The 22731-nt window shown below is 40.3% G+C and overlaps 1 protein-coding gene across 2 annotated transcripts in view; it reads right to left on the bottom strand.

Moving 5' to 3' along the window:
* Positions 1-22731, bottom strand: part of TBC1D22A (TBC1 domain family member 22A) — a 190577-nt gene that overhangs the window by 126177 nt on the left and 41669 nt on the right. For both annotated transcript variants that reach the window (XM_020796989.3, XM_078394394.1), the window contains exons 6-8: positions 14643-14771; positions 12903-12965; positions 2355-2469 (exon numbers count right to left, since the gene is read on the bottom strand). In XM_020796989.3, the coding sequence (XP_020652648.3) occupies positions 2355-2469; positions 12903-12965; positions 14643-14771 (307 nt within the window). The remainder of the gene's footprint in view (positions 1-2354; positions 2470-12902; positions 12966-14642; positions 14772-22731) is intronic.

Here is a 22731-nt window from a genome sequence, read left to right as displayed (position 1 = left end):
TCGCAAAATGACGATTTTCCAACAGCTGATCGGCGGTTTCAAAATGGCCGCTGGGTAAATAAAATGGCTCCCTGCTGGTTTCTGGGACGGATTCCTCGCAAGACAACCACCAAAAATGACCACCCTATGGAGCAGTGGTCCCCATCCTTGGGCCTCCAGATGTTCTTGAACTACAACTCCCAGAAGCCTTCACCACTACCTCTCCTGGCCAGGATTTCAGGGAGTTGAAGCCCAAGAACATCTGGAGGCCCAAGGTTGGGGACCACTGCTATGGAGGATCTTCGCTGGACGGTGAGTTTCCAGCCCATTGGAACACATTGAAGGGGTTTCAATGCGTTTCAATGGGCTTTTTATTTTCGCATTACGACGTTTTCATTCTACAGTGATTTCACTGGAATGAATTAACGTTGTAATGCGAGGCACCACTGTAAATGTAATTTACCTGAAAATCATGCCAGTAAATAGATAGCACTAAAGTCTTTGTCTTCGCCAGTAATCAAATATTTATACAATCATAAAATTATAGAAATGTAGAACTGGAAGGGGCTCCAAGAGTGACTAAGCTCAGCTCCCCGCAGGAAGAGGAAATCCACCACTAAAGCAAACCAAATAGGTAGCCCTCTAACCTACACTTAAAAACCTCTAATGAAGAATCCACTACCTCTTGATTCAGTTGGTTCTACTGTCAAATGACTCTTACTGTCTAATGTTGAGTCAAAATTGCCTCTTTGGATCCATTACTCACAGAAGAGTGGTATTTTACTTCTAGTCAGAAGACTGTTGCAGTACAAGGCAAGGCATTTCCATACTCTGCAGCTCACTTGGTACAGTGCTCTCTTCAACATCCTCTCCCAACAGACTTTTTATCAGGGGCACTGGATAACAAACAACTCCCTGTTGTTAGCAGTTGCTTGCAGCAGAACCAAAAATGGACCCACGGATGCACTTGCAATCTTCATCAACCATTTGGAAAATATGCTACTAGTTCATTTTAAACTAAAACTGACAAATCTGCTTTGGCGCCACTTCACATGAATGACTTGTCAAGTGCAATTGTATTTTTAAGCAGCGACAAGCCTGCAATCTGTACATACAGCCCAAGAGGTTTCCTTTCAGCAACAGAATTCATGAAGCTCTATCTAGTGCTGGAGAGGACACCTTTCGCTTGTATGGTCTCTTGTCAAGAGGAGCAATGGCAGAAGCTTCACATTCCACTTCTAGAACAGTTTAAAACCAATCCTAACTACTTGACTTGAATCTCCCAATCCGTCAAACTAAATCATCATCTTGAGGCCCAGGCATGCTTCTAGTTTCCCATTTAGCACTCAGTAATTAGGTCCCATTTGTCTATCCTGCCAAGAAAGCTAGATTCACTTTTTGTCTACCAAGCAGCCAAAATCTCCAGAGGTGTCAGCTTGAAGTCTACAGAAATGATGTCATGAGACATAGAACATAACAGAGTGTCTGCATGTTATAATTAAGTCCTCTGATAAGCATCACTCTACTAAAGAAAAAAACAAGAAACAGACTGCACTATGAGAGTAGCTCAGGGACAAGCCTCCATGGTACAAGTGGCATGCACTGTTGGTAGGAAATTTCAGAATATACAGTCTTCTCGCAGGTCTTGCAATGTACACTGGTGAAGTACTTAAGACAAATGTATTTACTATATTAATTAAATTGTCTATTTAACATGGAATATCCTCTAATCACATCTCATTTAAAATTATTTCAATTAACTACTCTAAAGTATACCAGGACAGATCCAATTGTTCTGAGCTCACTAGGAACATTTTCATTATCTATCAAATGAAAGAGTAAGAGGCAGAAACTGTAAATACTCTCTAGAGCAGCCCCCTTTCCTACTTAAAAGATTATTAGGGGAGCAAGCAACAGTAATTCTCATTAGTTGCTCAGTATGGGAAAAAGGACTTCCTATGAACTGAAGCAGAGCAAGAGAGGAGTCTCCAATAAAGTCAGTAAATGGACAGTCTTTCACCCACTCAAGGGTAATCTTTCTTGTATTAAACAGAATCAACCTAATTTGTTTTACTGATGAAACAAAGAACATCAGAGTTAAAAGCACAACATGTAAAGGGACGAAAGAAAAGAAATGGGTGAAATGAGTCTATGATAGACCATGGCTATAAAATACCATTCTAGAAAGTGCCAGTCTTTTTAAAACCAAATTTTAAATTGTTTTGATACTTTAACAGAGATACCCTACTGTATATACACACATACAAGCACAATTATAATAGCTCTAATATCCTAACTCTTGAGGAAACATTACACACTGATGTTCTTAAAGTATCCGATTAGTGTAATGAGCACATTAGGGTATGTTTTCTTACCTGTATACTCACAAGTGAAGACAACAAAAAAAGGAGTAACAAGATCATTAATGCCCTGAACATATCCACTGGCTGGGTGACGTATTGCCCAAATAAACAAAATTCTTTCAAAGATCTGGAAAAAAATAAAGAAATTATAAAACAATGATGTCAGAAAACAAAGAACTATGGATATTAAAATATAAATCAGCAACATCATACATGATCATCAGCCAGTGATAATGCGGTTTCTTGAATATTTCATTAAAATGTTTAAAGATTATTAGGACTATGCTTAACTCAAACTTGGATATAGTTGTAAAACTAGTGCATTTGCAGTAAGGTAAAAGCTGGTTTCCTTCTGAACAAGATCTGAAGTTTTTCAAATATGCTGGGGGGGAGGGCTCTTTAAAAGCTGTATCAAAATTTTTTGAAATCCCCCTCAATTTTAAAAGCAGTTTGATATTTAGTAAAAAATGGTGTTCAAGCCAATTAGTTTCCTGAACATTTTCTTCTAATACCTCCAATACTGTTGTAGAGAAAAACAGGCTGCTTACCTATATTTATGTTTCTTTGAGTAGTCTTATATGAACTAACACTGAGAGATTTTCCTGCACTTGTGCAGAGCATTCCAAAGTTAAGTTTTGGCTGGACTTTCCCTCTCTATGGCACATGACAGTCTATTTCCTTCAATTCCAAGTCTGATGATAATATGCTACTAGGACATGAAAGAGGGGAAGAGGATGGGTCAAGTGGGTTCACAGACTACTGCTCAAAGAGCCACTGTTCTTCCTCATGGTCTCTGTGAATCCACGATAATGGGGAAATAGATCTTTCATCTCACGTCAACAGATGAGCGTCACTGTTACACTGAAGACAATAAAGAGCAGCAAAAATGTACATTCTGTTCAGATCTCACATTGATCCTGAAGTGTCTAATGAATGCAGAAAACTGAGATCACATAGCAGTCCAGCAAATATTTGATAGCGGCTCAGCCTAAGAAAGGCTGGAAAGGCATCTACAGACTGAACAGAAGAGCCACAGAGAGTTTGCAGTAATGGCAGAAATTCCCTTTCATAGCACAGTTTTGCAACCACAAGCCAGTTGAAAAGAATGTTGAATTGAAATTTGTAGTCTTTTTATGGCAGTCGCCATAACATATGAACAGTCACAGTATACCTCTATGACTTTTCCTGGAAACATAAAAGCCAGACATCTAAAATATGCAAGGCACAATCTATGAGTGTCTGGAGGTTGAGCTAAAAAGTGAGTAGAAGCAAGTCCTGCATAACGTGAAAAGTCTGAAACAACCGTAAGTAAAAATGAAATGTCCAAGCAATGCACAACTCTAGCCTTATGGAAAATGAAATACAGAAGCACACACTGTTCACTGGCACACTATGTCCAACCATCTCATCCTTTGTCATCCCCTAATCCTCTTGCCTTCACACTTTCCCAACATCAGGGTCTTTTCCAAGAAGTCTTCTCTTCTCATGAGATGGCCAAAGTATTGGAGCCTGAGCTTCAGGATCTGTCCTTTCAGTGAGCGCACAGGGTTGATTTCCTTCAGAATGGATAGGTTTGTTTGTGGTGGCAGAATGGGGAATCCCAGCACATAGGTGCCTCAAGACCCACTCCGGATCTGCTGCCAGCACCAGAGTCTTGTACACACGCACTAGATGAAGTCCTTGCAGGGGCGTTATTCTGCACCTTCTGCCTGCCTCCAGCGTGCCCCCCTTTTCCTCTCCAGTCCCATCTGGGACTCTGCCCCTTTAAGGGAGAGAGGGGGTGTCTTACGTCATTAGAGGGAGGCGGGGGGAGATGGAAGCCAAGTTATTTTCTCGCATTCTTTTGTTTCCATCCACTGGTGCTCAGAGGATTGAAGGGAAGGCAGGGTCTCCTTACTCCCCCCCCCTTACACACACTTACACCTTCTCAGGTTTGGCTGTGCAGGGTGGGGGGAGGAGTGATCTGTTGACCTATGGCTCACATGCCGGCAGAAAGGGCTGCGCATGCCAACTGTGGCGCGCGTACCGCAGGTTTGCATCATTGGTGCAGAGCTTCTCCATCTTTGGCTGCAGAGAATATAATTAATCTGATGTTGGTATTGCCCACCTGGTGATGTTCATGTGTAGGGCCGCCTCTTGTGTTGTTGGAAAAGAGTGTTTGTGATGACTAGCTTGTTCTCTTGACAAAACTCTATTAGCCTTTGCCCTGCTTCGTTTTGAACTCCAAGGCCAAACTTACCTGTTGTTCCTTTTATCTCTTGACTCCTTACTTTAGGATTCCAGTCCCCTATAATGAGAAGAACATCTTCCTTTGGTATCATTTCTAGAAGGTGTTGTAAGACTTCATAGAAATGGTCAATTTCAGCCTCTTCAGCATCGGTGGTTGGTGCATAAACTTGGAATACTGTGATGTTGAAAGATCTGCCTTGGATTTGTATTGAAATCATTCTATTATTTTTGAGATTGTATTCCAGGACAGCTTTTCCCACTCTTTTGTTGAATATGAGGGCTACTCCATTTCTTCTATGGCATTCTTGCCCGCAATAGTAGATACGGTGATTGTCTGAATTGAATTCGCCAATTCCTGTCCATTTTAGTTCACTGACGCCCAGGATGTCAATGTTTATTCTTGCCATCTCCTGTTTGACCACATCCAGCTTCCCAAGGTTCATAGATCTTACATTCCAGGTTCCTATGCAGTTTTGTTTTGTTTTTTGGCAGCACTGGACTTTCCTTTCACTTCCAGGTGCGTCCACAGCTGAGCGTCCTTTCGGCCTTGGCACAACCACTTCATTAGCTCTGGAGCTACTTGTACTTTTCCTCCACTCTTCCTCAGTAGCATGCTGGATGCCTTCCGATCTGAGGGGCTCATCTTCCAGCATATCTTTTAGCCTTTTGTTTCTGTTCATGGACTTTTCTTGGTCAAGATACTGGAGTGGCTTGCCAGTTCCTAATCCAGGTGGATCACGTTTAGTCAGAACTCTCTACTATGACCTGTCCATCTTGGGTGTTCCTGCATAGCATAGTCCAGTGGCCCCCAACCTTTTTAGCCCTGCAGACCGACTGGAGAAGGCGAGGCAGGTGCATGCAGCAGTTGTGTGGGGGTGCTTGTGCTCGTGTGCATACGCAAAGGGTGGTGTGGTGCTCGGAGCATTCATGCATATGCGCGAAGGGGTGGGGGTGTAGTCACATGGGCGCAGGCACGCGAGCGCAGGCACAAACAGGCTGTATGGGGGGAGTGCATACAGGGGGAGAGGTCTGTCTCTGCGGCCCGGTCTGGCTCAGGCCACAGACCGGCACTGGCCCGGAGACTGGGGGTTGGGGCTCTCTGGCATAGCCCATAGTTTCTCTGAATTACTCAACACGGCGAGGCAGCAATCTATGAAGGGGTAACCCCTATTATAGGGAGGTCCAATTGAAGACGTTTTAGATACTGCACCAGTCACATTTGGCCTCTATAGCATGACTACAATAATGCTGGCATTATCACACTTGTTCTTTACAAATGCTTTCAGTATTAGAAAGAGTGGAGTGAAAGCAGAAATGAGTTGTCCCATCGACTGATGGAGAAAGGCATCATCCAGAGATGCGTGCTTAGATTCTCCCCAGGATGAGTACACAACATTGAGTATTATGGGAGCTAGTAAACAGATCTAGCTGTGGCATGCTCCGTCTCAGGAAAAATTGACAGACTGCCAGGGAATGAAACTTCCGTTCATGAGCAGGATCAACTTCCAGCTGAAGAAATCATCCTGAGTATTTTCTTTGCCTGGGAGACAAACCACAATTTGCCAGATTTTTCAGCAGCAGCACAAGTTCAATAACCGCACTATTGAGGTCATTAACAGGATTTTGTGATTCTTTTTTAAAAATATAACTTTATAAATTGTTGTACTGTTGTATGTTGTGATCTGGACAGTCTGATATAGCAACAGATATTTAAAAGCTTGGAAAGCATTGATAACAGCCAGTAACTCTTACTCATTTATGTGTAGAGTGGCCTCTAGGCTAGACCACAGTCATGTATCTGATAATGAAGACAATGTACTCCGCATCTACTGGTAAATGCATCTGTTGTTACTACTATGAGTGGTTTTAACATTTGAGTCATAGTGGTGAAGTTGTACATTTGGAGAGCTCTGCTGTTGTGCAAGGGGCTGTGAGGATGTTAAGTCAGAAGGATCATCTTTTTGTCTGTGGTCCTCTTTTCCCATTGGCTCATCTTTAAAGCACATCAACAGAAATGCTTATCCCTCCATTTTAACAAAAGTATAAATTTTGCTACTGGGCTTGTTCTCACAGCAAGAATAGACACCACTGATGAGTCTGAAACCAACATGGATACAGAGGCAGACACAGAATGAAGTATTGTGAATAGTAAAGATCCAGTAGTTGAAGGCACAAAAGTAAATTATTTTGAAATTGAAGAAAAAATTGCCTTTCCCAAAATAAGGCCTGTAGTCTAGCATCTTGATTTTCCCTGCCCTGCAGCATGAAAACCGAGCAAATTTTGCAAGAACAAATATTATGAGATTGACCTCAACAGAGGTGGCAGTGGAAGCGTCTGTTGGGCAAAGGGGTTTTAGAGCCACAGGGCCTAAAATTATAAGCTACAGCTCTGAATTCTACTAGCAAATTATAAACAGACAAACTTTAGAGGCAAACACTCACCAACTGAAAAAAAAGAAAAAATAAGGAGAGGTTCCAAAATACTGCTTGTTCAACAGTAGATGAAAAGGAATGAGGAAAAATTGAAGTGAAATGAGCTGTCATACACAGTGCCAAGGTCAGCATCCACCAAAACACTAAGGTTCAGTTTTAGAAGATTCAAGAATGTTCTATGCAGTCACAAGAAAACCTATCAATGTGAGTCCACAGCAACCACAAAGATGAAGTTGCACTTCTAAAAGTTACAGATCAATTTTCCACAAGACAAATCATTGGCCTCTCTCAAAAGAAGTTACTCCAACCATAGGCTCTACAGTGATTACATGGAAGTTTGCAGTCTCTAGTGCGCCAAAATCGAGCTTGTGTGATTCATCCACCCTCACCAGCTATGGGGTGGAGTGAGGTAAACTCACTCTATTATTATGTCTAGTCAGTGATTAGAGATAAACATGGAGACGCCACCCTGCCTCCAAAGCAAGAAGGAGAATGATACATGAATGACACAGCACTCCATTGGCGCTTACAGGCACTGATGGAGAGTACAGTACTTCACTTTCCTTTCCTCTTGGGTGGAAACGTTCTAATGAACAATTTAACCAGGGACCACTTTCCCACAACATCAAGTAGACTTTGGAGGAGGAAATCGGGTCTCTTAGTTTTTTACTCTGCAAAAAACAAGTATCATAAACTTACATCAAAAGTACGTATGGTTTTCCATCCCAAAAAAGAGGGAGGGAAGGGCTAGGAAGTTATATGGTCATGATAAAACAAGGAAAGCATAGAATATGGTCTCCAATCATAAGAATTTTCACTTTTATTTTTGATGTAAGTTTGTAATTCTTGTTTTCTGCAGAGTAAAAAACTAAGAAGCAAGTTAAATAGTTTCTGCTAAGGAGAAGGCCTTTTTGCACTAGTCATTGTGCAATAAATTCATTTTTCTTCTGGAGTCTTGAAGCTGAGCTTCTGCTAAGGAGATACTGGATTTTTCAATCCCAATATCTAGTATTTTAAACTGGGGGAAGATGTACTATTCCCAACAGAAAACTTATTAATTCTTGTTGCATGGAGTACTGTTGTGTGATTTTCCACACACATCTAGTAGGCATGAACTGATGAATATGGGCTGCAGGGCAAAGTATGAAAAGCAACTTCAAAGAAGAATGAATATAATAACATGCTGAATTCATCCATAAGTGAGTCATGGTAGGATGATGCTCTAGGAAGCTCATTTATGGACAGCTTCAGCACACCACTACACTCATTCTTCTTCAAAGTAACTTTTCAAGTTCTGCAACAAAGGTGAAACAAAAACAGGTGTTAAGTATCAACTTCAGAAAAGCAGGGAGGAAATCTCCAGATGGATAGGAATAACTTTATTTATGTTCAACACATTTCAATTACAACCTGCTCAAAACAGCAGAGCAAATGAAAATCACTCATTCAGATTTGCCCTATGCCATCAAGAAGTTCGCAATATATTTTATATAGCTACAGCAGTAATAAATAATAATAATAGTAATAATAATAGTAATAATAATAGTTATTATTATTATTATTATTATTATTATTATTATTATTATTATTATTATTATTATTATTATTATTATTATTATTATTATTATTATTTATTGTCATTGTCATTGTCATTGTAAGTATATACATGGTATACCCTTACAACGAAAGTCACACAGGTACCCAGAGACCAGACTCACATGCACACACATAAAAACTCCCCAAACACTCCCCACCCACTAAAAATCCCCCACTAAGAATACAAACATCTGCACCCTGAGGCTAAGTAACACTGTTCAACTAACTATTCACTACTGGTGGTCTTTAAGCTCATTATTAAGTGCAATTATAGCTCTGGGATAAAAACTGTTCAAAAAACGTGTGGTCCGAGTCTTAATTATTCTATATCTTCTGCCAGACAGCAACAGTTCAAAAAAGTTGTAAGCAGTATGGGAAGAGTCTCTCAGGATGTTGTGTGACTTCCTCAGACAGTTGGATTTGACGATGTCATCCAGGGCTGGTAGCTGAAGCCCAATGATATTCTGGGCAATTTTAATGGTTCTCTGTAGAGCTTTTTTGTCCGCTACAGAGCTACTCCCAAACCATGCCAGAATGCCATAGGTTAGGACACTCTCAATGGTGCTACGATTGTATAACAGAAGTAAATGCTGAGATAAATTTAACTTCCCAAGCATTCTCAGGAAATACAGCCTCTTCTGTGCCTTCTTCACTAGTATGTTGGCATTTATAGCCCATGAGAGGTCCTCTGAGATGTAAGTGCCCAGAAATTTAAAACTACCAACTCTCTCCACTTCCTCGCCATTTATGTACAGTGGTAAATGTACATTTCTCTTCCTCCTAAAATCAATTACAGTGGTGCCTCACATTACAATGTTAATTCGTTCCAGCGAAATCGCTGTAGAACGAAAACATCGTAAAGCGATTTTTAAAAGCCCATAGAAACGCATTAAAACCCGATTAATGCGTTCCTATGGGCTTGAAACTCACCGTCCAGCGAAGATCCTCCATAGCGGAGCCATTTTCACTGCCCATGCAGCGAAGAATCCATCCCAGAAAACAGTGGGCGGCCATTTTTTTTTACCCGGTTGCCATTTTGAAACGGCTGATCAGCTGTGCAAAAATCGTCGTTTTGCGATAATCAGTTAGCGACTGCAAAAACTTCATCGTTATGCGATTTCATCGTAAAACGAAGTGCTCGTCTTGTGAGGCACCACTGTATGAGTTCTTTAGTTTTTTATGTTAAGTGTAAGATTATTTTCTTTACATCAGAGTATCAACCCTTACACTTCCTTTCTATAAGTAGACTCATTGTTCTTGTTTATGAGCCCCACCACTGTCGTATCGTCCGCAAATTTAAGAATTGTGTTGGTGTTATACAATGGGGTGCAATCATGTGTGTACAGGGAATAGAGGAGGGGACTTAGCACACAGTCCTGGGGAGCTCCTGTACTTAGTACCAGGGTAGAAGAATGGTGAGATCCCATCCTTACTGACTGTGGCCTGTCAGAAATTCTACTCAATATAATGGCATTCCAAGTGGCCCAAAAGTTTCTTTGAATGTAAAATGGTAGAAAAATAATTGTATGCAATATGTTGCCATACTAGAGAATATATCTTAAATATTTTCCAGAATCAACATATAGCTTTAAGAAAATATTTTCTATTAAGGTAAATGGCTTCCAGTGAAATTGTACTGTACACATGTCTACTCAGAACTAAGATCTGCTGAATTCAACTATGGTGTTACTAACACAGGCTTTGTTTTGCATAACTGAGTCAATCAGTAAAGAAATGCAAACCTGTATTGGGCTTCCACAACAGGCACAGGTAGCGTGGGTGAGTGAGAAATCTCAATGGCAGCATGAGCCTTCAAGGTGTATTAAGGGACCTAGAATTTATATAATATGGAAAAGCCATATTTCATCAGTGAAGGCCTCTGCTCCAGTATCCTGTTCTCCAAAGTATGGAAACCCTACCAGAAGAACATGAGCGCAACTGCACACTTTGTTTCAGTTTCTTCAGCAACTGAAATACAGAGGTTTGCTGCCTCTGATAATAATAATGTGCTGTCAAATGTAGATGTAAAGTATTAAGAAGTGGTCTACCAGTTCCTTCTTCTGGTGGCAATGAGGGATCATGCAGCTTGCCCAAGTCTACATAGAATGGCGGGGCATATTGATTGATTGATTGATTGATTGATTGATTGATTGATTGATTGATTGATTGGATTTTTAATTCACCCCTCGAGACCATGTCTACTCGGAGCAGGTTTACTCGGAGCAGGTTACATAGATAAAAGAGAACAATATAAAATATAAAATATATAAAATTATAAAATTACAATTACAATTGAACACTTAATTTGAAGAAGATTACCAGGATGGCATGGCATAAAAGGGGAGAAAAATAAGAAAGACTTAATTGGCTGGAGGGAAGGCCAAGTTGAACAGCCATGTCTAGCTGATGACATATAATGTCATCGGCTAGACATGAACGTTCCACTCCCTCTGCAGTCAAGTGCTCTTACAAGTTCTATTGCCTCTGACATTAGAAACAATATATATCCATTGTGATTAGTATTAAGAGTTTCCAGATATTAGTAAGCATATTAAAATAAAACATTTAAGAATAATTCATGGTTACAAAAGAATAGCATCTACCAGAAAAGATAATAAAGTAATACAATCTATATGATATATGTATAATTCACAAAATGTTCTGTAATTATATACATCAGGCATTAAAGTACTCTTCGTATACACCATATAGCCATTGGCCACTATAAATAATAAGGCATAATGTAATTTAATGTCCTTTTCTGAATGCAAACATTTGCTGATTTTTTGAAGGGGGGGGGGGTGTTAACATTAAAGAAGTCTGTAATCCCTAACTCATTTCAAGGTTTTTCAGAGAACAGCCAACCAGACAAGGGAGAACAAACAGTCTAAAAGAAGAATGTTGATGTAAAATAATCAAAAAGGCAATTCTGGCTTACATTAGTTTTCTATAGACCAGATCTGTATGTGAATGCTATGATTTAATATCATTTACTATGATTTTAAATCCTTAGGACTGGAGTACGTACAGCAGTCATAAAGGAACAGCATTGCTCAGATTTGAACACTGGGAATGTAGTAGGAAGAGAAAATTTACAACACTGAATAGTAAGAGTCATATAACAAATACAGTGATACCCAATTTAGTGCAGTCTCACATAGTGCTGCTTCGTTACAACACGGTCCCTTCTGTGGCACTCAGAAGTCCCAAGGGCATTAGTGTTCCACCATCCAGGTACAGGATCCTAAAGAGCATCATTTTAAACTGCCCTGTTTAGCGCTGTTTCACTTAGTGCTGTGTTTTCTATGAACAAATCCACAACTCTCTCACACACCTTCTCTGAGTGAGAGAGCTCTGGATGTGTTCATAGAAAACAAAATACAGTGGTGCCTCGCATAACGAGCGCATCGTATAACGACGAATCCACATAGCAATCCCTTCTCCGGGATCGCTAATGCGGAGGCATAGCGTCCGTCCCTATGCAAAAAACTCACTTACCGAAGACGGGCCGAAGACGGGTGCCAGGAAGGAGCCGCCGCCGCGAGAGTGATGCGGGGCCGCGCTGGCCGGGAAGAGGAAGGCAGGCTGCGAGGCAGGCAGGCGAAGGGAGGGAAGTCGCGCACTCGCGTGTCCTCCCCCCCCCCCACTTTCCCTCTTCCTCCTCGTCCTTCTCCTGACGCCCCCAGGGACGAAGGCAGGCTGCGAGGCAGGCAGGCAAAGGAAGGGAAGTCGCGCTCCCCCCCCCCACTTTCCCTCTTCCTCCTCGTCCTTCTCCTGACGCCCCCAGGGACGAAGGCAGGCTGCGAGGCAGGCAGGTGAAGGGAGGGAAGCCGCGCACTCGCGCGCCCCCCCACTTTCCCTCTTCCTCCTCGTCCTTCTCCTGACGGCCCAAGCTTCCCACAGAGTCGGGCGATCAGCTGTTCGGTGGTTCTAAAATGGCCGCTGGACGCCCAAAATGGCCACACGCAGCGTTTTCGCACCCTCCCCTCGCTTACCAAGGGCGCGAAAATGGCTGCCGCTATGGAGGAAACTTCGCTGTTTAATGTGTTCCAATGGGCTTTTACGTTCCGTTTAGCGACGATTTCACATAGGGAGGGTTAATCCGGAATGGATTAACCTCGCTATACGGGGCACCACTGTAAGTATATTATTATTATTATTATTATTATTATTATTATTATTATTATTATTATTATTATTATTATTATTATTATTATTATTATTATTATAGAGGGAGAGAGAGAAAAGGGGAAAGAGAGAGAAAGCTACCATAGTTAGTTTGTATCATCTGGCTGTTCTTACCTCTGTTACTTTGGGTTGAAGAATTAAAGCTTCTGGACTCATACGGGGAATATCTATATGAATCTGAAAGAAAGCATTAAAATCAGAAAATTTCACATGATTTCAGCAAATTCAGGTATCTGCAAATATCAAGTTGTTTTTCAATAAAATAGTAGAAGAAAGCAGGCTTTCCATTTATTCAGCTCTTTTAACAAAACTTGACAATAAGCCTTTAAAGACTTTTGCATTTTCAAACAGATTTATAATATACATGTTCTCCATATCATTTTCAATATTGTGAGTCGTGAATATTCCACAGCCATATACTTCTGATTCTGTAACAGGTTAACAGTTCCTCTTAAAAGAGGAATGAGAGAGGTTAAGGTTTTTCCTATCTCTGTTCTACAACCTTTCTACAGTTACAAAGCTATGGAATCACTATTTATCTTGTCCTGCCCTATACAATTTCAGAGTCATGTTAAACCCAGTTTGCTGCCCCTCACCGAGAACAGACAGCAGAAGGATACTATTGATCTGTTTCTGATCTATTAATGTAAAGAATAAAAGCTGCTGTCTACGAAGACGTCTTCAAAATGAAGATAAAGAGAAACACACACATCAAGGGCATACAAAGAAGATGAATGAAGAATAGGTTTAGAGAGAAATTAAATGAAGGATCAGTTTTACAGAGCAACCTCTGGTTACACAGATACATTTTGTATGATATAAAAGGTTTCCTAGGCTTTCAAAACAGAGACAGAGTCCCTCAGTAAAGACACCAGGGTCCTGAATTATCCATTTCTTTCCACTGTATACAACAGCAGTTTTCAAACTGTGTTCCTGGAAACTACAGAGTTCATTGACAACTTATCAGGGGTTTTACATTAAGACGATCAGGAACTGCACAAGGGCTTCATTCAAAGCAGCTTGCCCATCATTGCTGATCTTTCCCAGCAACTAGTAGAGCCTACATACAGTCAAGTTTAATGGAGAGACCCAGCCGGCTTGGCCTGTGGTCTGTGCAAACTGAATGTGCTTTCTATAAAATGTTCCAAAATGAACAGAGATCCCATAATCAACAGAACATTCCCTGAAAGCAGATTTGGGAAATACTGGCATAAAAACTTGCACAGGGCCAATCCCTATCTAAGGTGAACTGCAATAACAAAAAAGCAAAGGAAATCAGTTTTGACAAAGACAAGGATGCCAATGATAAAATTGGACAGCCTAGTCCAATCATCCCTTACATGCTCAAGAATTGCCATAATATCATATGCTGCCCTGATAATTGGATACCAGGAACAACCTGACATTTCTGCACCAATTGCAAAAAGAATTAATGACAAAGGGAAAGAACATCTGGCAAAAATTGACCAACAAAGCCCAAAGTTAAAATGTGAAGACTAAAAAAAAAATTCTAATAATTTGGAGGAACACCAAAGAAGATTAATAAGTTTATGCTGTTGATCTTCTCACCTGATGTGTCATTAAACATTCATAATTTATATAGCCATGTGTACAGAATGGTAGCACAGAAGATGTTATCCTGACATACAAGCTATCAGAAATACACATAGCAAAAACATACAATTGACCTCCAGATGTTTTTCTACTGGAAGTTCCAGAATCTGTCAGCAATGTTAATACTGGTTAGCACTGAGGGGAGCTGCAGACGAGACACATCTGGAGAGCCACTGTCGCCCACCTCTGCATTAAGCACATGTGTGAATATGTCCTTACAAGATTTCCCAATGCCTTCACCTGTCTATATGTATCCTGATGAGTTTCTTCATTTCTTGAATCGTAATATTGTCCAACAAAAGCAAAATATTCTTTCCGCTTCCTTTGTAAAGTGCCTTCTCTCCGATCTACATTTGCAGGGAGATAGCCCTAGAAAGTGAAAAACATTTAAACTATAGAAATTTTTAAAGACAAAATTCATGAAACAAATACTTGTGAAAAAGCTATTTCATATATTCCAGAATTAGATCTGTTCTAACTGCAGTCTGGCAAATGATTTCTTTTTTTTTTTCCTTTTTGCTTTGAATGTCTCATTTTTCATTGGAAAGGCATCTGTTTCACTTTTTATTCACTTCCATTTTCCTACTGATTTTAGACATGCCCCAGACTATGCTCTGTCACCTGTAACTTTACAGGTTTTTCCCATCCAAACAGCATTAAATATTCAGGCATTCTACAACTCCCCAAGGCATCAGACCTGCCACATTTTAGATGGATAAGACAAAGAGTTTCCATTTTATAGGCAATTAAAAAGGTGCAAACACACAACTACAATACAAACAGGAAAAGGCTTTCTATCAGTGTCACTGTTCTCCTCTGCTCCCACTCAGTGCTCCATCATTTCTCCCAATGTAATGTTGCAGACTGTGGCTTCTTTCAAGATGTTCATTCCAGCTATTCCCAGAAACACCTAATTGTTTTAAATGACTTTACGTCTCTTGGGACAGATGGATGGTTCATCGTATCTATCCCCAAGGTACTGGAAAGGATCATAGCTGTTGCTTTGAACAGCCAACCACAATCCTTCAAGAACAGGTGAACTGCTAAAAGATTTGTGATGGACAGATGGTATCCCCACACTCAAAAAATGGAGAAACATAGATCCAACAAAATTAGACCAGTCAGGTCGATGTCTAGTAAAAATGTTATATCAAATAATTAGATGGGCACACTGTGAGCATCTACAGCAAGACTAGTGAACCTGAAGCCTACTATATATTGCTGGACAGCAGTGACAAGGGATAATGCGAGCAATAGTTAACCATTGGAGGGCCAAAGGTTCCACATTCAAGTCTGAAGATCAGTCATTTGATTATTGGGACGTAGTTTTCCACAAGCCAGGCCTTCTTTGCAACAGCATGAACTCTATGAAGCTGCTGCTATTGGAGGTATACCTGGTGCACTCCCTGCTAACATTCAGAAGTCAGCTTAAAACACTACTCTTCATAGAGGCCTTCCATAACAACTCTGTCTTATGCTGCCCCTCTGTTTTCAGTCTCATAGAGAAAGTGCCTTTGTACTACTGCTTTCTGATGGGTATTTTTAATGTTTTACACATTTTTGTTATCTCTTATTCTATTGGAATAAGTATACTGGGCCATGTTTTAAAAAGTAATGTTATCAATAACCTACAGTGGTGCCTCGCAAGATGAATGCCTCGCCGGATGAAAAACCCGCAAGACGAAAGCGTTTTGCGATCGTGTTGGTGACTCGCAAGACGGCTTCTTCTATGGCCATGCTTCACAAGATGTTTTTTTTCCGCAAGACTGATGCCTCGCAAGACTAAAATAATTCATTCGTCTTGCAAGGTTTCCCATAGGAATGCATTGCAATGCATTCCTATGGGAAACCTCTTTTCGCAAGATTTTACAAGACGCCGCCACTCGCGGAACGAATTACTTTCCTCTTGCGAGGCACCACTGTATATGATATAAAAGCACTTGGGTTTTCTACAAAGTCTTACTACACAGTATGTGAAATATTTCAGATTTTAGAACTAATATTCAATATTTTTCTGTAAGCCAAAAAGTCCAGAAATCAAGGTAAATGAAAAACGAAAAGCATTAATGAAGTCAAACAAAACACTATATACTGGAGCACTCCAGACAAGATCAAAATGTCACACACCATAAGAAAGAGATATTCCAGTGCAGACTTCATGTGAATTATGCAAACTCTGTGGATGCAACCTTAAAAAGAAAAAGGATAGAAGTATGGGAAGTGTAGTATCCCACGCAGCTCATTAGATCATGAAAAACGTTTGGTGCATATCAAAAGGTACATTGGGGAGTTAAGCATTATGCATAAACATTTAGTATGCATAGTGCAAAAAGTGACCATACAAAGCCATCTGTAGAACGTTTTTACAAATCCAAGTGAACAAGAAAGTGATATGAGAACTTTTCTGCTGTACAAACATTGCACACACATACAAATACTGACAGGTGTTGCAGAGGGATGTTTTCAAAGCTTAAACTGCACATCAGAAAGGCCAGATCCAAGGCAACAAGAATAAACAAGGTAAAGAACGCAACAAGTCTTGCAAATGGATGAAAAAGGTGACCAATGAAGAAGTACTGAGATGAATGAAAAAAGACCAATAAATCATAAAGCTCAAAAAATGCAAAAAGTTAGAGTACTTTGGTCATGATAAAAAACAAACTGTTTCAGCTGCTCTTTCAAGGTAAAATAAACAAAAAAAAAGAAGTGCAGAAAGGGGAAGAATGCATTGGTTGAAAACCTTGGAGACTGGTTTGAATGCAGAATACTATAACCATAATGACTTCTATCTCCAGTGAAAGACAATCAAGAAGAAAAAAGGAGATATGCAGAGGGTCACAGTGAGCAAATTCTGCATGGGGATGTGAAGGAGGCAGCTGGTCTCAATCTCAATACTTTCAATTCCAAATAAAATCTAAAGAACGCCAAGATATTCTCTAGATGAGTTCTCAACAGGGTAGATGCAAGAACTGGGCAGATAGGCCAATAGGCTAAAATGAATGTAATAACAACAACAACGACAGAAGCAGCAACAACTGACCAAAGGAAGAATTGCCACTGGTCACGCTCATTTTGTCTCCAATCGTAACAAAAATAATTGAAGGTCTGTTATACTGCCTTGTTCTATCACTCCCAAATCAAGAAAATTATGATTTAATCTGCACTTACAAATCAGGATCTGGAAACCACAATTAGATGCTGAGTTGCAGTAAAACATCAAGTCACTTTTTAAAAATTCAAGTGCATTCAAAACTTTTGCTTAACAGACTCTGGAAGATCTGTTTTATGTCAGAAGTAAGCATTGAGGACACAAGATTTGACACAACAGTCCTTATTAGACTGAACCAATTACAGTATTTTCTGTGTATAAGACACCCCCAAAATTAAAAAATCTAAATGGGGCTTAGCAAATGTAGTATAAAAAGGATCAAAGTGCTGCAGGATGGCCTTGATCCCTGCTTTCTTCCTTTGTGCTAAGCCCCACGTGGCTTAGCAAAAGGAGGGGGAAAGGGATCAAAGCAATTCCATGACTGCACAATCATTTTGATCCCTTTCCCCCTTATACAGCCATGGGATTGCTTTGATCCTTCCCACCTCCTTTTGCTAAGCCCCATGGGACTTAGCAAGCGTAGGGAAAGTGTAGCCTGTATAATTAAAAATTGTAAACCGCCCGGAGAGTGCTTGTAGCGCTATGGGGCGGTATATAAGTCCAATAAATAAATAAATAAAAATAAATAAGATCAAAGTGATCCTGCAGCACTTTGATCCCTGCTTTCCTTTTGCTAAGGCTTAGCAAGTAGAGGGGAAAGCAAGGATCAAATCCCTGCAGTATCACTTTGATCCCTGCTTTCCCCTCCACTTGTTTTTTCTCCTCAGCTTACTTCCGTGTATAAGACAACCCTCAATTTTTAGTTTAAAGATTTTAGACAAAGTATAGCCTTATACACAGAAAAATACGGTACATCAAAAGTAGGCTACTGGGTCATTGCCCAGGGTCCTTAGTGAGCTTGAGGGCTCACCTAGGGTTTGAATCCACATCTTGCCCATACAATCCCATAATTTTACCACACAGGCTCAAGAAGCATACAAGCTTTCATGACAATTTAAATAAAAGACTATGATTTGATGATAGGGATATTGTGTCTAGAACCAGCAAAGATTTCCTATTAAAACTGCACATTCAAGCACCGTGGGTGTGTCTAGCCTCCACTTGTGCAGAGCTGGTGACAGCTGGGTTCTCTGGCACAAACTCCATGGGCTCCACTTCAGAGTTTAAACATATGGACACTTTATTTACACTTTCACTACAGCTTTGCAAAATCCCTGTTGTCTTGGAAGATGCAGGTTGAGGGCATACACTACTCTCTGGACACCCTCTCTCTCAGTGGGATCCTCAGTTATCTTCATTGAGAGTCCCCACAGTTCAGGTCCACCAACATGAGACTTTATCCGCCTTAAAGAGGGTTTGCATTGTCCTTGGGATAGATGCCAACTGTCCAGTCCTTCCTTTCCCCTAGTCCTTGCCTATCCAGGACAACAACCGGGGGGGGGGGAGACTCTGCTGTCAGTCAGCAGAGGTCTTTCAAGTACAGGAAGTCATAAAGTCCTCCCAGCTTCCTTGGGCAGCAGCAGCCCCTCTGGGGCATCAACTCAGGTCCCTTCTCCTTCCTCCTCCTCTTCAGTTGACTAGCAGCCTCCCAAAGCCCTGTCTTCATTTTTAGTCAGCTTCTGGTTACATCAGGCTGCTGTACCTTCCCCAGCTTTCTTCCCTTCCTCTTTCCTTCCACCATAGCCTTTTCCCCTGGCTGAGCCTTCTCAGCCATTTTAAAAGGGCCTGACCACTTAACATAAGTGTGCCAGCTACCTGACATGCTCACCCCATCACAAACATGCACTAAAATAATACCCACATATTTTGAACTGTATTGATTTTAAGGTTTTAACTCTACCTGTGTACTCTTTCAACATACTAGCTGAAATCCTGTTGCACAACTTACACGGCATAAAGCTGATGATCTCATCAGCTGTGGCATTTTTTTTCAGAAATTAAATATCCCCTCACTCGAATACTGCAAGGCTCTATCCCACCTGCAACCCTCAATAGCTTCCCCACAACAGAAAGGATTTCAGAGGAGCCTGGCAACCTTTAGGTAGGGGAATTGGAAATGTTTAATTTCTAAAAACTTGATGTGGCCTTACAAGGTATTACTTTGGATAAGAGCCATTGTGTACAGTTACATATGGATGCATTTCTTATCAAGAGTTTATATTTTCTATAGGATATTATTCTTCCAATTAGAAAAAAATGATAAATACATCTGTGCCAATACACCAATATTTTCTTTAACAAGGTGGTATTTACTGTTAATGAGCTTTAAAAATGAACACAAGCAGTCCTTTTTATAGATAGCTTCAATATCCTGGTTTATTTCCAAGTAAAGAGTTATTTTTGCAATTATGACTGAAAACATTGTCAAATATTAAAATGTTATATTCCTCTATGGCTTCAGAAAACACTTTAGCCTTATTTATAATTACCCTTCAAGAACCCCTCTGGGCAATCCAGAAGTCGTTTAGTAAAACGGGGGAAATATATTTTTGTTGCATTTGTGCCAAACGGAAGGTTGGAAATCTTACCTTTATATTATTCTGTCATTAAAATATTTTAATTAATACAGATTTTAGAAAAACAGAGAATTCTGTTTGGTGCATGCCAGCTGGTGCAAGTCAGGTTTCTCAACAAATTGAAGATTGACAGACTAGTGTGCCTTTAATTTAAATTTATCTTCACATTATTTCCTTTAGCGACCTGAACAAAAGGGTACATAATTTATATTGTCTAAGACACCCATTCTCAACAGGGGTCATATGCCCCCTAGGGGGCTCTGAAACTTTTGAAGGGGGCTACAGACTAGAAACAATTCTTTATACACCACCTTATAAGGTTAATTACACAATATATACAGTCCTCATTTGGCCTATATTTCTTTCATACTGTGTCTATGGCCATGGCTAAAAAAGAGGTTGAGAATGCCTGGTTTAAGATAATAACAACATGAGAGCACTCAACAGCAGGGGATAAAATGACATCAGTCCAAATACCCTGTTTCCCCAAAAATAAGAACAGGTCTTATATTAATGTTTGCTACAAAAATGTATTACGGCTTATATTCAGAGTTGTTTTATTTTTTCATGTACAGTGGTGTCTCGCTTAACGAGCGCACTGTTTAACGAAGAATCCGTATAGCAACATGTTTTTTGCGATCGCTAATGCGATCACATTGCGATGTTTTGAATGGCAAAACATCGCATTGCGTTACCGATCTTCACATTGTGATGTTCTAAAAACAGCTAATCTGTGGTTCCAAAATGACCGCCGGAAGAAAAAATGGCTGCCCGCTCCATTTTTGCACCCTGCCCTCGCTTACCAGGTGGCGTAAATGGCGGCCGGATGGGGGAATCTTTGCATAGCGGTGAGTTTTCGCCCCATAGGAACGCATTAAACAGAGTTTAATGCATTCCTATGGGTTTCCCCCTGCATAGCGACGAATCCGATTAGTGACGTTAATCCTGGAACGGCTTAACGTCGCTACGCGGGGCACCACTGTACAACAATCTCCATTATTCAAATACAGTCATGTCATCTTCTAGAACATCGTTATATCTCTCCTAACCCCGAATTCTGTCCTGAATTTCTTGTGACTGCCACCAGGGAGGGAGGAGCGGTGGCGGCAGTGGTGATGTTGGCGTTAGGTGCCCCAGCATGGACTGGCCTTGAACCCCTTCCGCAGCAGGACAGGTCAGTTTCTGTCTCGTTTCATGAACTCAATTGTTGAAGTGGTGGTGGGAGGTGGAAGTATGGATCCCGCTGGTCCTTGTGGACAAGATGGATCATACTAGGGCTTATTTTCAGGTTAGGTCTTATTTTCAGGGAAACAGAGTAGTAGAAAAGTGGTTAATATGAGCTAAGAAGAATACATCTTGGAAATTTGATTTTGGATGGAAAATGTAACTTCAAGTGAGTCAAGAGAAGACAAGAATATCTAATGGATATCATTTCTGCTTCGCTTCCTAAGAAAGCATACCCATCTAATCAAAATAAGAACCACATAATCAATAGGACATAGAACTGTTCTCATTCTTCTTTTCAATCATCAGTATAAGTTAAATGAACAGGCGAACTCATCCTGAATGTCAAGATGAAATGTCAGTGTTTTAAATGTATACTTTATTTAAAAAGCAGCTACTGCATTCTGTGTACTTAATTTTAATTGCAAGCAGCTACTTATTAAATATTCACTGTTGAGAGATGCATCTGAATTTTGGATTAGAAGGCATTAAGGCCGAAAATTTATCGTGACTCATTAGCAAGAGAGAATCCTTTAAACACTAAACATCAGACCTCTTCTGAAGTGAAGACTTCACATTCCCCATAGATTCAACCCCTTCAAAAGAGAGAGAGAGAGAGAGAGAGAGAGAGGAAAAGGGGGGACAGAACAGTTTTAAGTCTTCTCTCTGAAAAATTCAGCAGTGCTAAACTGCTGGGTGTATACCTTGGAAGGTTAAAAAGCTAACATAAAAATCTGCTGATGAAGCAGGAGACATGTTCTCTTGAGCACCTGCCACTGAATACATATTTATTTATTTAAAATATTTATATGCCACTTTTCTCCTAAATTAATCAAAGGCCACTTACAATATTAAAAGAAGCAATATTAAAACTAAAACAATAAATTATTACAATATTAAAAAGAATTAAACAAATATATTAAAAACTTGTAAATAAAAGCAGTATTAAAAACAACAGAGATACAATAGTCCTTTAAAAAAACAAACTTAGACAGCCCAGACATTAAAAGAAAACCAGCCTGAAGCTGAAAAGCTATGACCTTCTCTATCACTTTGGACAAAAACATTAGAGACTGTTCAGTAATTGCTCAGTATTATGGGATCCAAGCAGATCTTTTTCAATAATGGTCTTGCTACTGCCTTCTTTGAGTGTGCTGGGATCCTGACCTGCTACAAGGAGACATTCACACTCCTCCCACCAACTCAGCCACTCCTCTCTCTGGAATACCGGTGTTTTAAAAGCCGGGAAGGCAATGGGCCGCCAATGGTCCAACAAACATGCGGTAGCTTTCACCTCTCTGCGGTAGCCTTCACCTCTCTAAGAGTTCTATAAACATCATCAGGATGCAAAAACTGAACCTTATCTATTAACACAGGACAAGCAGGGCCCAAATGCAAATATATCTTGCTTAAAACCTTTTAGCCCCCAGCATGGAAACAATTCTAGCAAGTATCAATATGCACTAGTATCAACATGCAC

The sequence above is a fragment of the Pogona vitticeps genome, chromosome 5, assembly GCF_051106095.1.
Source record: "Pogona vitticeps strain Pit_001003342236 chromosome 5, PviZW2.1, whole genome shotgun sequence".
NCBI lineage: Eukaryota > Metazoa > Chordata > Lepidosauria > Squamata > Agamidae > Pogona > Pogona vitticeps.
Note: the sequence above shows the minus strand (reverse complement) of the source record. Positions and strands in the feature narration are given on the sequence as shown.